This window comes from Phaethon aethereus (genome assembly GCF_964289735.1).
Source record: "Phaethon aethereus genome assembly, chromosome: 3".
In the NCBI taxonomy this organism is placed as follows: Eukaryota; Metazoa; Chordata; class Aves; order Phaethontiformes; family Phaethontidae; genus Phaethon; species Phaethon aethereus.
In genome coordinates, this window is record NC_138576.1 from 27,436,506 (window position 1) to 27,448,825 (window position 12,320).

The following is a 12,320-nucleotide window of genomic DNA, read 5'->3' on the forward strand; positions in this document are numbered from 1 at the left end:
ATCAGTGATCTCAAAATTATCACTTCATAGTAATGATCATTTTCTGCCTGACTCATGTGTGGGGTTTGTTTTTGTGGTTTTGTTTTTGTTTTTTATCTAGGCTGACTGTTCTTTGGAGATGGTGTGATGAGACAAGTAAATAACCCTTAAATTAAAGTTGCTAGAACAAAATAAATCTCAGGAGTATGACTTAGACATGCACAACTCATTTGAGATCTTCTCCTGATGTCTAGCTCACTATAGAAGAATGTGAGGACTTCTTTAAGCCCCCAGTCTTTGGAACAGTTACTCATGTGCCTAGAACTAAGCACGTGCTTGTCCCCATTAATTGAAGTCTGTGCTCGAAATGAACTGTGTGCTTAACTGTTAAATGGAGTTGTGGTCTCAGCTGTGTTACTTGGTGCCTGTGCGGTGGTTTGGCAAAGTCTGTTCTAAGCATGTGATCAAACCCTTGGAAAGCATGGCGCTCTGTCAGTTAATGACTCTCAGCCAAACCAGCGATACGGATACCGTATTACTTCATGGTGGTCAACAATGTTTTCCTGTCAGCATGCCATTTAGTGTGTGCACTGTCCCTCAGTGGTACCACTTTGTGTTTAGGTTTTCAGATGTTGGCCCTGATGCCTTTCTGTACTGCTGGATTGAAATGACAAAGATTTTAGTGTTTGGGGTTTTTTTAACTGTCAGCTTGTCTTTTTTCTCTGTGATATCTCACCCGATGCTGCTTGTTAGATGCTGCCTGCATTTTCTAAAAACAGTTTCACAAAAAAATTCAGTATCTGTCTGTTATCTCCCCCCACTACCCTGTTAAAAAACCAAAAGGTCTTCACTACCTTGGAATGAAACAAAACCTTTGAGCAATTGCCTATTGACTGATAGAGCAAAGTTAAAATAACTGAAGTTGAAATAACTTAGGAGTTCTAACCGTCTTTGGCAGTAGAAGAATGTATGTTCTGTCACCATTTGTTGGCATGCTCTTGTCCAGTATGGATAAAGAAAAATAAATTGAACATCTCTTGTATTTTCTTAATTGTTAGCCGCTTGGAAAATTATGGGTCAGGTAAATTGATAACCCTGTAAGTATTATTCAGTCCACAGTTCTACTGTTACCTTCATTAAACTGCTTTAAATGCATGAAGGCTCAGGCCGGCTGGTTCCACTGCTGCATTTTTCCATTGTCAAAAGTATAGAAGTTTTGGTCTCATCAGGGCTGCATGGCTTTACTTTGTTTGGCTAAACTGTTTGGATCTCCATGCTCCAAGACTTGTATAACGCAAACTTCATTCATGGAAAAGCGAATACTTTGTGTACAGTTAGGGCATCACTTGCCAGCTCATCAACATTCACTAATTGTATCTCTTGCTTTTCACAGCTCCTCATGTTAGATACACTAATTAGGCAGTGTTCGTGTTTTGTTTTTTTTTTCTTCTCTATGGCATTGTATTTTGTGAACGTGTCAAGGCTCATTATTTAAGAATCTATACATGCTTTAAAGTGAACAGCAGAACTATTGCACTAAGAAATGTTTGCTCGCGATTTGAGCGCTTGTTTCTAAGGGCTTTGATTCATGAGCTAAAAGGGCTAAGAGGGTTGCTGCTCCTAACGTACGTGCAGGGCCGGGACAGCTGATAGTCTGAAATAGCTGCATCTCAGAATGCAGTGATTTAAGGGAAACTATCCCAGATTTTATTTTGTCAAGAGAATGTTGGGCTGTAACTTTGTGCTGTAAATAGCTTGTGAATCAGAAGCCTTGAGCAGCTGATTGCTGCTTTCTTTCATTCAAAGGAAGGTGAGTGGGTTATAAATGCTCCATTTGTTTTATTTTCTAAGTCACAGTTGCATCCTTTTAAAAATGGCTTTTTTCTTTGTAAATAGTGTAGTTTCTTTGTGTAAATAGTGTAGGTTAAATCAGCGTGATTTTTTCCTTTGACTAGTAGAAAAGCTTTTGTCGTATTTGTCTGTAATCTCAAATTTGGGTTTGGACTGAATTGTGGATTTTACAAAGACAGAACTGACAGTTAACTAGAACACATAAATAATTTCAGCTCAGATTTGGGGACTCCTGACCAAGGTGTAGTACCATGTTGGCTATGTTGTGACAAAAGAACCTTCTTACATGTGTGTGACTATAGAAGTCCTCTAATTTTTTAGATAAGATGTTTCAGTAGGTTTGCTGTCTATAGTTAGGTTCTAAGTCCACTTAACTTGAAAGCTTCAAAAGGCATTGGGATATTTTGCCTCTAATACTTGGAGTAAGAGAAGAAACTTTTTTTTTCCCCTTCTCATGGTGAGTTTTGGAACTGGCAAACAAACAGCACTGTTTTTTGAAGCTCTGTATGATAAGCAAACAAAGGTAAGTTTCCTTTGTGACTAGGAACAAAGAGTTACTTGAAGCAGTTTCAAGTTGCTAAAACTAGTAATCTCAGTGTTCATAGGAGTAGTAATTGCCATCTGGAACAAAAAGGTGGAATGTGGGTTTTTTATCAAATGTAGAGGGTTTATTTTTCTGAAAACATGTACCTTTGATGCAAAATATAGGTATTTTAAGGGTAGAACTGAAAAATCTCATCTTTTGCATCCAAAAATTAGCTTGGGAATGCAGATGCTTACGTTTGGATAAATTGGTAGAGGCGGAGGATATTAGATGAAAATGGCCAGTTCATATGGGAATCATCTTGAAATTAGATGCTTCTAATAAAACAGGGCATCAAAGATATTACTCATAAAGTCTTCCACTTTTTGTGAACTCTTCATTACTCTGTGTGTACTCCATAAACGTTGGGAGTTGATTGCTGTATCAAGCATTTTGCCTTGCCAAAAGCACTTGCTTGTATCTAAAGTTAACATGAGGAAAGAAAGAATTAATATGTAAAACATAGAGCTAGAAAAAGTTGAAAGTTAAAGCTAGTATTTTTTGTGAGGGTTGTCTACAGAGTGGCATCTGTGTGGTTATTGATCTCTTCCTGGCATGGAAAGCTCTAAAAGGTAGGTAGAACCTGACCTATTAGTAAGGATATACATTATTTGCACATGGAGCAGTTTCTTGAACATCTCTGACAGACTTGTTTCAGGTCAGGCTCCTTTTAAGCTAACACTTGGTTGCAGTCTGTACCTCTGGGTGAAGTGTCTGGCAGGCATTGTAACTTGAATGCGCTATGTCATATTATGTGACCCGTACTGCATGCCTTTGTTTATACTATCGTACTGCAACAAAACTAGACTTTTTTTTTTTTTCCTCTTCTCTAATATAGATTGGGGGGTGCTGCAGTCTTAACGTCTTTTCTGTACGTGACAACAGATTATCTCGAATTCCCTCTGAAATGTCACAAGCCACTGAACTTCATGTCCTGGATGTTGCTGGAAACAGGTAAGAGATTTTTGTGTTGTCACATTCTTTTTCTGGTTTGACTTAATTCTTTCTAATGACAAATGACATTAGGACTAAGAATGAAGTAACAAAAAAACAATTATGACTTCTGTGTTAGCGTTACTGTTGAAATTGTGAAAGTAGCCTTCCCCCTTGGCCGAAAGTAGCATAAATTGTGTGTTGTCATGAGTATGTTTTCTGGATTGCTCTGACCCTGAGGAAAGGCTAGGCTTTAAAAAAAGACCTCTGGATTTGTATATTTCTGAATTAAAACTGAGAATCTAGGCAATTTGGTAGAGCTTCAGCTGAAACTACTAGGCTTAGTGTCAAGTAACACTAATATTGAGTGTCTTATCTTAGAGATACAGTGCAAGGAACAAATAATGCCACTTTGACCTTGTGGCTTCTCATGAGTCTTAGTTGGTGTGCTTCAGACATCAAAATGCAAGAAGGAATAGATTGAAGCATAAACCAGCAAATTAGTCCAGTTGCTTAGTAGGAAGTTAAATGAAAAAAAAAAAAACAAAGCTCCAAACAAAAATGAAGAAAAGCAAATGGCATCTCATCTATGCAATATAATTGTCTCATAGACACTGACATATTTCTGTTCTGGATATTGTTTATGTATAGGGCTCCAGAGTAGAAGCAGCTGTCTGCCTTCCAGCATGTTTTACTGCAGTAGAAAAAGCTCAACCTTGTTTTATCTATTATTCACAGCTACAGTGAATTATGGTATAAAGTTGTAGTTGGAGTATGGTATAAAGGAGTAGTTGGAGTTGATGACTCCTGCAATGCCTTCTGTTAGAGACATTAATCTCAATCCTGTTTATTCCCAGTCAGGGATATATACTGAAGAGTCGACTTCACGACCATCTATTAAATCTCCTAGAGATTGCCCTGACTTTTTTACTTTTCTTTTTTGAACTAGGCTGACGTATCTTCCCCTCTCACTGACTACCTTAAAACTGAAGGCTTTATGGTTGTCTGATAACCAGTCCCAACCTTTGCTGACGTTTCAGACTGACACAGACCCCGAAACAGGAGAAAAGATTTTAACATGTGTATTACTTCCTCAAATGCCTTCTGAGCCTGGTTGCCAAGGTAAGTGCCTAGAGTCAGTTTTTCATTACATATAGAAGGATAACTTCTTTGTTTACTGTGCTGTCTGTTCTATAAAGGTTTGTAAAACGTGCGTAAGCTTTAATGAGCAAAGTAGCAAAGTTCTGGTTGAATTTTCACTGTTAAACTACTCTTTCTTTTTTTTTTTTTTTTTTTTTTTTTTGGTAATTGTACTAGTTTTCAGAAGACTTGAAAAACATGGCTGTGAGTGTTACTGAAAATACAATGACACCAGCTACAATAAATAAAATAGAGACCTGGAAGAAGAAGACTTAATCATATCATTATTCTGAGGCTTGCCAGTGGGCCAAGTAGTGGTGTTCATATTTGTGTACATTGATAATACATCTTAAATACATATATATGTAGTGAAAGTTGGTGACTTTCCAACTACAATCTCTTTACCAGAAAAATAATTGCATAGCTAGTAATAGCCAGTAGACATTTTACTTTTCAGCAAGCTAATTTTCTTTCAAGCAAAGATGCTCTACAGTAACTTTATTATATTATTCAACAAGTGTAGAATTGCAGTAGAAGTTGCTTTTACCTTTTGTGCTGAAACTTGCCTCTGGGTCAGGTGGAACCGTAAACTCTTTTTCACTGTTGGCTGGGTTGCTGCTCCAGTAATTTCTGGACGTTTTTTGTCCTCAAGCTTTATAGCGATGCGTGAACATTCATGGGGATTCATCTGAGCTAATATTTAAACTTTTGCTGTAATCACTGCGGAGTAATTTATCCCATCCAAGTCTAGACTTTAAAAGAAATTATGTGGATTCTTCTCCACTGAATACAAAGGGGGCCTGAGGATAAAAGCTTAGCTGTGGATATCTCTATTGTAGGTACGCAAACTTACCTAGATTAATTCTGCTCTTTCAGTACTATGAAGCTGGAGCAAATAGAAACCATTAAAGCAGCAGAAGTGTAGAAGAGGCTCTGTTTTGTGTCAGCTTCTGGATTTCAAGAATACAAATTGCATTAAGAACTAAAATAAGTAAATGAATTAACCCCTTTAGATTTAGAGAAGAGGAAGCTAGCTCAAGAAGAGTAACTGAGGTAGACTGATTTTCTCTGAAAGTCTCACTACTAGATATTAGATTTCCTCCTCTCCAAATGAATCTCATGGCTTCAAGGGTAGAAGGCTTGAAATTAAGATTTAGACATGTATCCCTAGCAATACTAAAAGGATGAGGTCAGTAAAAGCAATGATCCTGTGTTATGGAATGCCATTTAGGGAACTGGCTAATGTCAGATGGCAGCCATGATCCAGAAGAAAAGCATGTATAGTGGCAAGTATATTAAATTATATAATCAGTACTCTAAAAACTGCCACAAACCTGAAGCAGTCCAAGTACAGAAATTTCTCATTTATACAGAAACTATTTATTGTGTGCACTTGATAACAGAAAATTAATGCAAATTCTTTTTTCTATCCAAAAAATAGAAATAGCCAGTTGTAAATCTCAGATGAGTGGTTGGTTGCGTATTACAGTTATTAACAATACAGCATGTTGATGTTTTAGACTTGCTATGAATCTTTAGTTACATTTTGCTGTTCTAACAGATAACCTACCACGATGTGGTGCACTGGAGAGTTTGGTAAATGAAATGTCAGACGAAACGTGGAATGAGCGGGCGGTCAATAGAGTCAGTGCAATTCGCTTCTTAGAAGATGAAAAAGATGAAGAGGATAATGAAATGGTATGTTTTCCAAGCCTTTGGATACCTGCAGACCCTGTGACTTTAATGCAAAAGTGTAAAAAGTGTCTGAGCTCTCTTGCTGTAAATATTTCATCTGTGACTGCATGCTTTTTGCATATGTTTGTAGCAGAAACTGTTCATGTTGACTGCTGAAACTTTCCAGAATGACTTAAAAAGCTTCTTGTTTGTTTTTTTGCTTTGAATATAACTTTTGTGTTCTGATGCAGGACAGCCTTTGGTTTGCTTTGTTTACCTGTATCTGCTCCGGATGTTTTCTTTCCAGAAACAAGATAGGATCTTTCTCTACATCTGTGAAGCTTTGCTGCCTGAAAGTATATAGGGTCTAATATAGGATTCCAGCACACTGGCATGTGTCTCCATTAAGTTTGCCATTGTTTGTCTCTCAAATTTCTATTTCCAGTCTCTTTCTTTCTCGCTCTAGTTCTTCTTTTTCCTCCACTATCTGCATTGAAACAACCATAGTGTCCATAAACAGCAAGAATGTTGCTCATTAGTTTCCCACTTAAGCAAAGGATGTGGGAACATCTGTCACTGTACTTATAAGACCTCTCCATTAAGTTGGGCTCTGCATGTCCTGAAGATCAAAATGCAACGTGATCTTTAGCTTTAGTAACTTTCATTAACAATTAAAACTCTTTGTAAAGAATAAGACTGCTTCAATCAGATTTTCAGTGCGCTTCTCTGATGCTCTAAAATCTTGCTGGTGGTCCTTATTAGAGCTCAACTTGAGGTACTTCAGGGCACTGTCTGGGTTGTAGAACACTAGAAACATGGTCTTAATTTTAAAAGTGACTATAAAAATTCTTAGTTAGTAGGAAAACGAGCATTTATGTTTTTAAGTAAGATGGTTGCTTAATCCAAAGCAGCAGAGACTAAATGTCTCTGACGAGCGTTGTTCGTACACTGACTAATAAAGGAGTTCAGAATTGATCCTTCTTAACAATGGTGCCAACCCGAGAATGTCCATACAATAACGACGGCTCAGGTGTTGAAAATAACTGCTTTCAGTCATGGTATTACAACCTGACTTGGGACAAGAACCTTTTTAGGGGAAAAAGAAATTTATGATCCTACTGGAGAGGAAGGAGGGCAGATTTCCAAAGCAGTCTTGACCGATGCACCCATTTATGGGTCATCGGTTCTGCTGTAATCTGTACAGTTTACATGTATACCACTGAAAAGTAATTGCATATATATATGTATTATACTGATACATATTTGTGCAATTATTCTTGATGTTCTGATGGTCTCTAATCTGGATGCTAACTGGGGTTTTCTTAAATTTTGTTTTCCTTGTAAAGGTTTCAGCATAACGATGTTATATGTTCTTGTGTCTAAGATGGGAGAGAAATGCTCCCCCTTCTTCTGGTCAAGATATTTGTTCTCAACTGACAAGAAAACCAAACTCTGTGGTGGGGCTGGAAGGCATACAGAGCTCCACACAAACATGTATTTGACACTGTAAAGAGATCTTGTGGGATTCTTTCAAAACCAGCTGAATGGGGTTTTTTTTAATGGTTTTTTTTAAATGGGATCTTAAATCACTTGGATGTTTTTTTTGGGGGGAAAAAAAAATCCCAACTATATTTATGAAAGGATCTTCACTTCATAACTTGTAATTGTACTTCACTTGAGTGGCTTTCAGATTAGTATGTCAAGAGAGGAAAAAATGTGCTCCTAGACAGTTAAAACCACTTTCATTGTTTTCATAAACAAGCAGCTATGCAAATAACGTTCAACATAGAGCATCATAATTTAAAAAGGAAAAGGGGGGAAAAAAAAGAAAAAAATTGATACCTAATATTTGGTATGTAAATGCTTAAGCCTTGAAAGTGTGTGTTGTTTTTCAAAGAGACGAAGGCAAAACCACTTATTGCGCTGTTTATTTTTAGAGAACACTTCTAAGGCGAGCCACTCCACACCCTGGAGAATTAAAGAACATGAAAAAGACAGTGGAGAATTTACGGAATGATATGAATGCTGCTAAAGGACTGGATTCAAACAAAAACGAGGTCAATAATGCCATTGACAGAGTGACCACTTCTGTGTAGAGTTTCATCTCCAGGTTTTACCTCCTGTGTCTTCCCCTGCTGTTGAAATGTTCCTGTCGTCTTCTGGGACCTCACTGAGCCCCTTCTTGTTTTTAACCAGAACCTGATTCATCGTCTCCATATATGTGAAAAGTGCTGCCCACTGGAAGAAAGTGCCTTATTTCATCCAGGCAGTGAACCAATAATTTCCAAATCAATATTGTAATTTTAACAGTGATAGGCTTTTTTAAGTATAATACACTACTGTATGCAGAATAAAATATTTTTGTCTTAAACACAGGGGAAATAATCCTTTTCTTTTCCAGAGTGCTGGGATATCTTTTTCCCAGTGGCTGGATGTGCTGGTGAGAAATATAGTTTTGTGGAAAATTGATACACTTTTTTATTTTTTTGGCAGCTCAGATGGTGTAAATTTTAAATTTTTGTATAGGACTTTCATAACAAGATGATGTATTTCATTTTTAAGAGAAAATTTATTCTTGAGCGGTACATATTTTAGTATTTGTGGAAGAGAACAAGTTTCATGGACAAGTGTATTCATTTGTTTGTACCACCCATTGTGCCTTATTGCATCCTGTATGTCATATTAGTCTTAAATATAGCAATTCTCGAGGAAAGTGAGTAGATTTAAACTTGGTCTCCTGTTTTAGATATGTTTTTCTTTTTGGACAGTAATTTGTTGGGATTTTTACAGCAGAGAACTTATGTTTATATCATGGGATTTTAGGTCGTGAAGCACAAGTGTTAGTTTTGTTGTAAACAGAATTAAGATTAAAATGACCAAACTGCTATTGTTTATTACATAATGCACTCACACTTTAACTTAGTTGTAATGAAACATCTTGTTTTGGATGCCATGTTGCATTGCAGTCACTAGAAATTCATGCTTCCATTGTTCTTGGCTTTTGTTTTTTTTTAAATGTGCCATCTGTAAAATAACTTGAAAAACAGCACGATAGACTTTCAGAAGCACAGTGTGAAACTAGTTTTATGTATTACACAAGAAAGCATGATTCTTTAAAGTGCTTTGGTGGTTTTATAGATATATATAAAACCATAATAAAAAAAATCTTTAAAAGCTTCAGTAGATTTATTGTATCATTAAAATAGCAATTAAAGTGTGTAAGAATTAATACTGGAATTTACTATCATTGTTACTGTGTTGCACTTCCAGTGGTCCAATGCTGATTTTAAGGTCTTATTAAATCTGTGGGTTCTGGTTTGTTTATAAAGGTAAGTATTAACTGAGTTGAATTCAGTAAATAACAGTTTTGCAAAAGGCTGATAAAGATTGATTTTGGCATCTCAGAGTTCTGTATGTGCCATGAGCTAACAAAGAGCACTGAGTTGTTCAGTGCAGAGACTTGAGCAGACTGAGTTCAGAGCCAAGATTTGATGTATTTAGCATGAGCTAATGCAGTGAACCCAAATTTCAACAAAACGAAAGACCTAACACTTCATTTATGGCTAACCACGTCCCTTCTGCTGAACGTTTCTTCCAGTAAGCGTTGGTTGTATGAGGGTTTCTGGAAGAAGATGGGAAAGGAGGAGATCAGGGAAGTCATAATAACTTCTGCGTTAAAATTAATAGCTGCAATATTTGATAGGTTTTTGTAATTTAACTTTTTAAATTTTGATTTGAAGCTTGCACAAAAGGCACTGCTTTCTTTTTTTATATTGAACAAGTAGGTATTGCAAGCCATCTGCAAATATTCAAATCTAACCTGGCAAAATACATTAATTTTTATGATTTCTTCTCATCCCAAAGATTCCTTCAAGGAATGATCTCTTTACAGGAGGTGCTGCAGGTCTATAGATGTTAGGTTCATTCAGCAGTGGTGCAATTTCATTCTTCCCAAGGCAGAGTTCTTCTGGTTGTTCTTGGCAAGCTACTGTTAAAATAAAACCAGAAAGAAAATGAGGTTTTGGTACAGCTGACTCCAGCCTTGGGTAGAATCTTCTTTTTGAAGCACTTACTGGGATTGAGACAACAAAAGTCTAAAAATGTAGGCAACTCTGTGTCCAGAATCCAAGTAAACTTTGGCAAACCAATTTAAGATGAAGATGAGGTCCTAAAAAAGACAGACCAAAGCCAAAGACAGCAAGACTCTGTGCTCTGTGATGACAGTTTTTCATTTGGAGGCTGTGGTTTGTTTTGTTTTTAGCATCTGCTCCAGATATAAACAGGAGAGCTCCATCAGCAAGATGAAGTGAATGTGTAAAGCCTGGATTTGGGCCTTGCCCAACATGCCACCAGATAAAATAATTAACTGCCCGTGTGCACCTACTCCCTCCTGCTGAAGTCAGAACAAGATGTAGATCTTGTAACAGCTCTGTGGTAGGTGCTTTGTCACGGGGCAGTTGCTTTTTGTACACTCCAGCAGGCTTGTGGAGACTGCACCGCAGCCTGAAAACTAGCCAGAAGATACGCACTACTTGCTAAATCAGCTTTGACATGAAGTAACTGGTCAGCAGACAATTTAGTGTTGTGGGGTTTTTTTGTTTTTTTTTTTAATAGTGGAAGGAATATTTGTTTTGTTTCTCTGGCTACAGAGAAATGAGTGATCCAGGCTTGTCACCGTCATTTGGGACAGTTTCATGTTCCTACATCCTAGGGTGGCTGGTATTGTCTCCTCGTGGTCATCTCAGCCAAAGACAAGTGGTGTGAATTGCTTATTGAAGGTGTTTGCCTCCATTCATTTGTAAAAGAAAATAACTTATGTTCAGAATAGAATCTGACAGTTGCTTAATGAGAGGTTAGGGAAGCTGAGCTGAAGCCCATCATCAGACCGTCCTGCTGCCATCCCCAAAGGGACTGTTGGTGTTCCTTGCTTTTCACTGCTGTCTGTCTTCACTTTGTGAATCTCTGTAATGAAAGCCTGGATTTTCATTACGTTTTTTTCAGTGAGTGTCTGGGGAGACCTGAAAGAGGAGGTGTATTTTCATTCTCCTACACTAACACTGTATAGCCCTGTATCTCGTTAATGTCTTCTCTTTATGCTCTGTGGGTGAGTCAATTTGAGATTCTGCTCAGGTAGTTCAGCAGTAGGTACAATTGTGTAGGGTGTTTGAACCTGGCAGCTAGGTGCATTTTTCCAGGCTGGTAAAAACTTGGAAGTATGACAACAGCTGCCGTAGTGTGGAATAATAGCAGTTGAAGTGTCATTTGTTTTCAGGGCTGAAAAGCTGCTTGGATAGTGCCTGTGCAAACTGTGACAAGTGGCTACCCTCTCTCTCCCCCAAATCCTAAATGTCTGGTTCACAGCAGCTGTATCACGAAAGAGTGACTTGCGTATCATTCCACACGGTCAAACCTCCAGCAGCCTAGACCTCTGGTAGTCCCTCTGACTTCTCCAGTGGTCCGTGTGCGTGCCGTTTCATCAAGTGGTTTAGGTACACTTGTCCTCCCAACAGTGTCGATAAAGTTCCAGGCAGTTTTAACTGTATTTTCTAGCCAGAAAAAGCAGATGATGTTTGTTAAGCTGAAGCAGTGTGTGCCCCTCAAAGCATGAGCCGTTCCTTCCCAGTCTCTGTTTGGCTCTTTTTCTCTTGCTGATGCTTTGAGTGAATATAACTTTGTAAACATAACTTTTGGTTGTGGTTTGTTTTTTTTTTTCTCTCATTAAACTTTTTCTACTTTCTCATTGCTTTGTAAGTTTTAGGGGATGGGTCTAAGGAAAGAAACACTACAAAATTTTGCACGCTGCTTTATTAGCGAAACAGGTAACCAGGGAAAAGCAATTGACCATAGTGGTGGAGTGGATTTAATATTAACCTGTCAGTTACTGCATGTGAGTTCTCTTTATTGAAAGTCACGATTCCACCGGCTTTACAAGAGCAGAGAAAAAAAACCCCACAAAACACTCTCTTGCTGCCATTGTTAGTGTAGTTGGTGTAGCAACAGATTTTTCCATCCCTTGTGTGTTGCTCCAGGCCATTTCCACAGCTTCCGTATAATTCATGTGTTGGGATTATTTTTCTGGCTTACATTCTGTATTTTTGATAATCAGCGTATTGTGGGAAAAGTGAGTACTGGAAACTTGCATACCACTGTCCTTTCCAGC

At 37.8% G+C, this 12,320-nt stretch overlaps 1 protein-coding gene across 1 annotated transcript in view; it reads left to right on the plus strand.

Annotated features, from left to right (window-relative positions):
• The window catches only part of LRRC1 (leucine rich repeat containing 1), a gene marked incomplete at its 5' end in the record, with an annotated part of 75,861 nt that extends 67,547 nt beyond the window's left edge, over positions 1–8,314 (plus strand). Inside the window, 4 exons of the mRNA XM_081997410.1 lie at positions 3,252–3,367; positions 4,296–4,468; positions 6,048–6,184; positions 8,098–8,314. Coding sequence (XP_081853536.1) covers positions 3,252–3,367; positions 4,296–4,468; positions 6,048–6,184; positions 8,098–8,256 — 585 coding nt within the window. The 3' untranslated portion in view covers positions 8,257–8,314. The remainder of the gene's footprint in view (positions 1–3,251; positions 3,368–4,295; positions 4,469–6,047; positions 6,185–8,097) is intronic.
• Between the last annotated feature and the right edge of the window lie 4,006 nt (positions 8,315–12,320).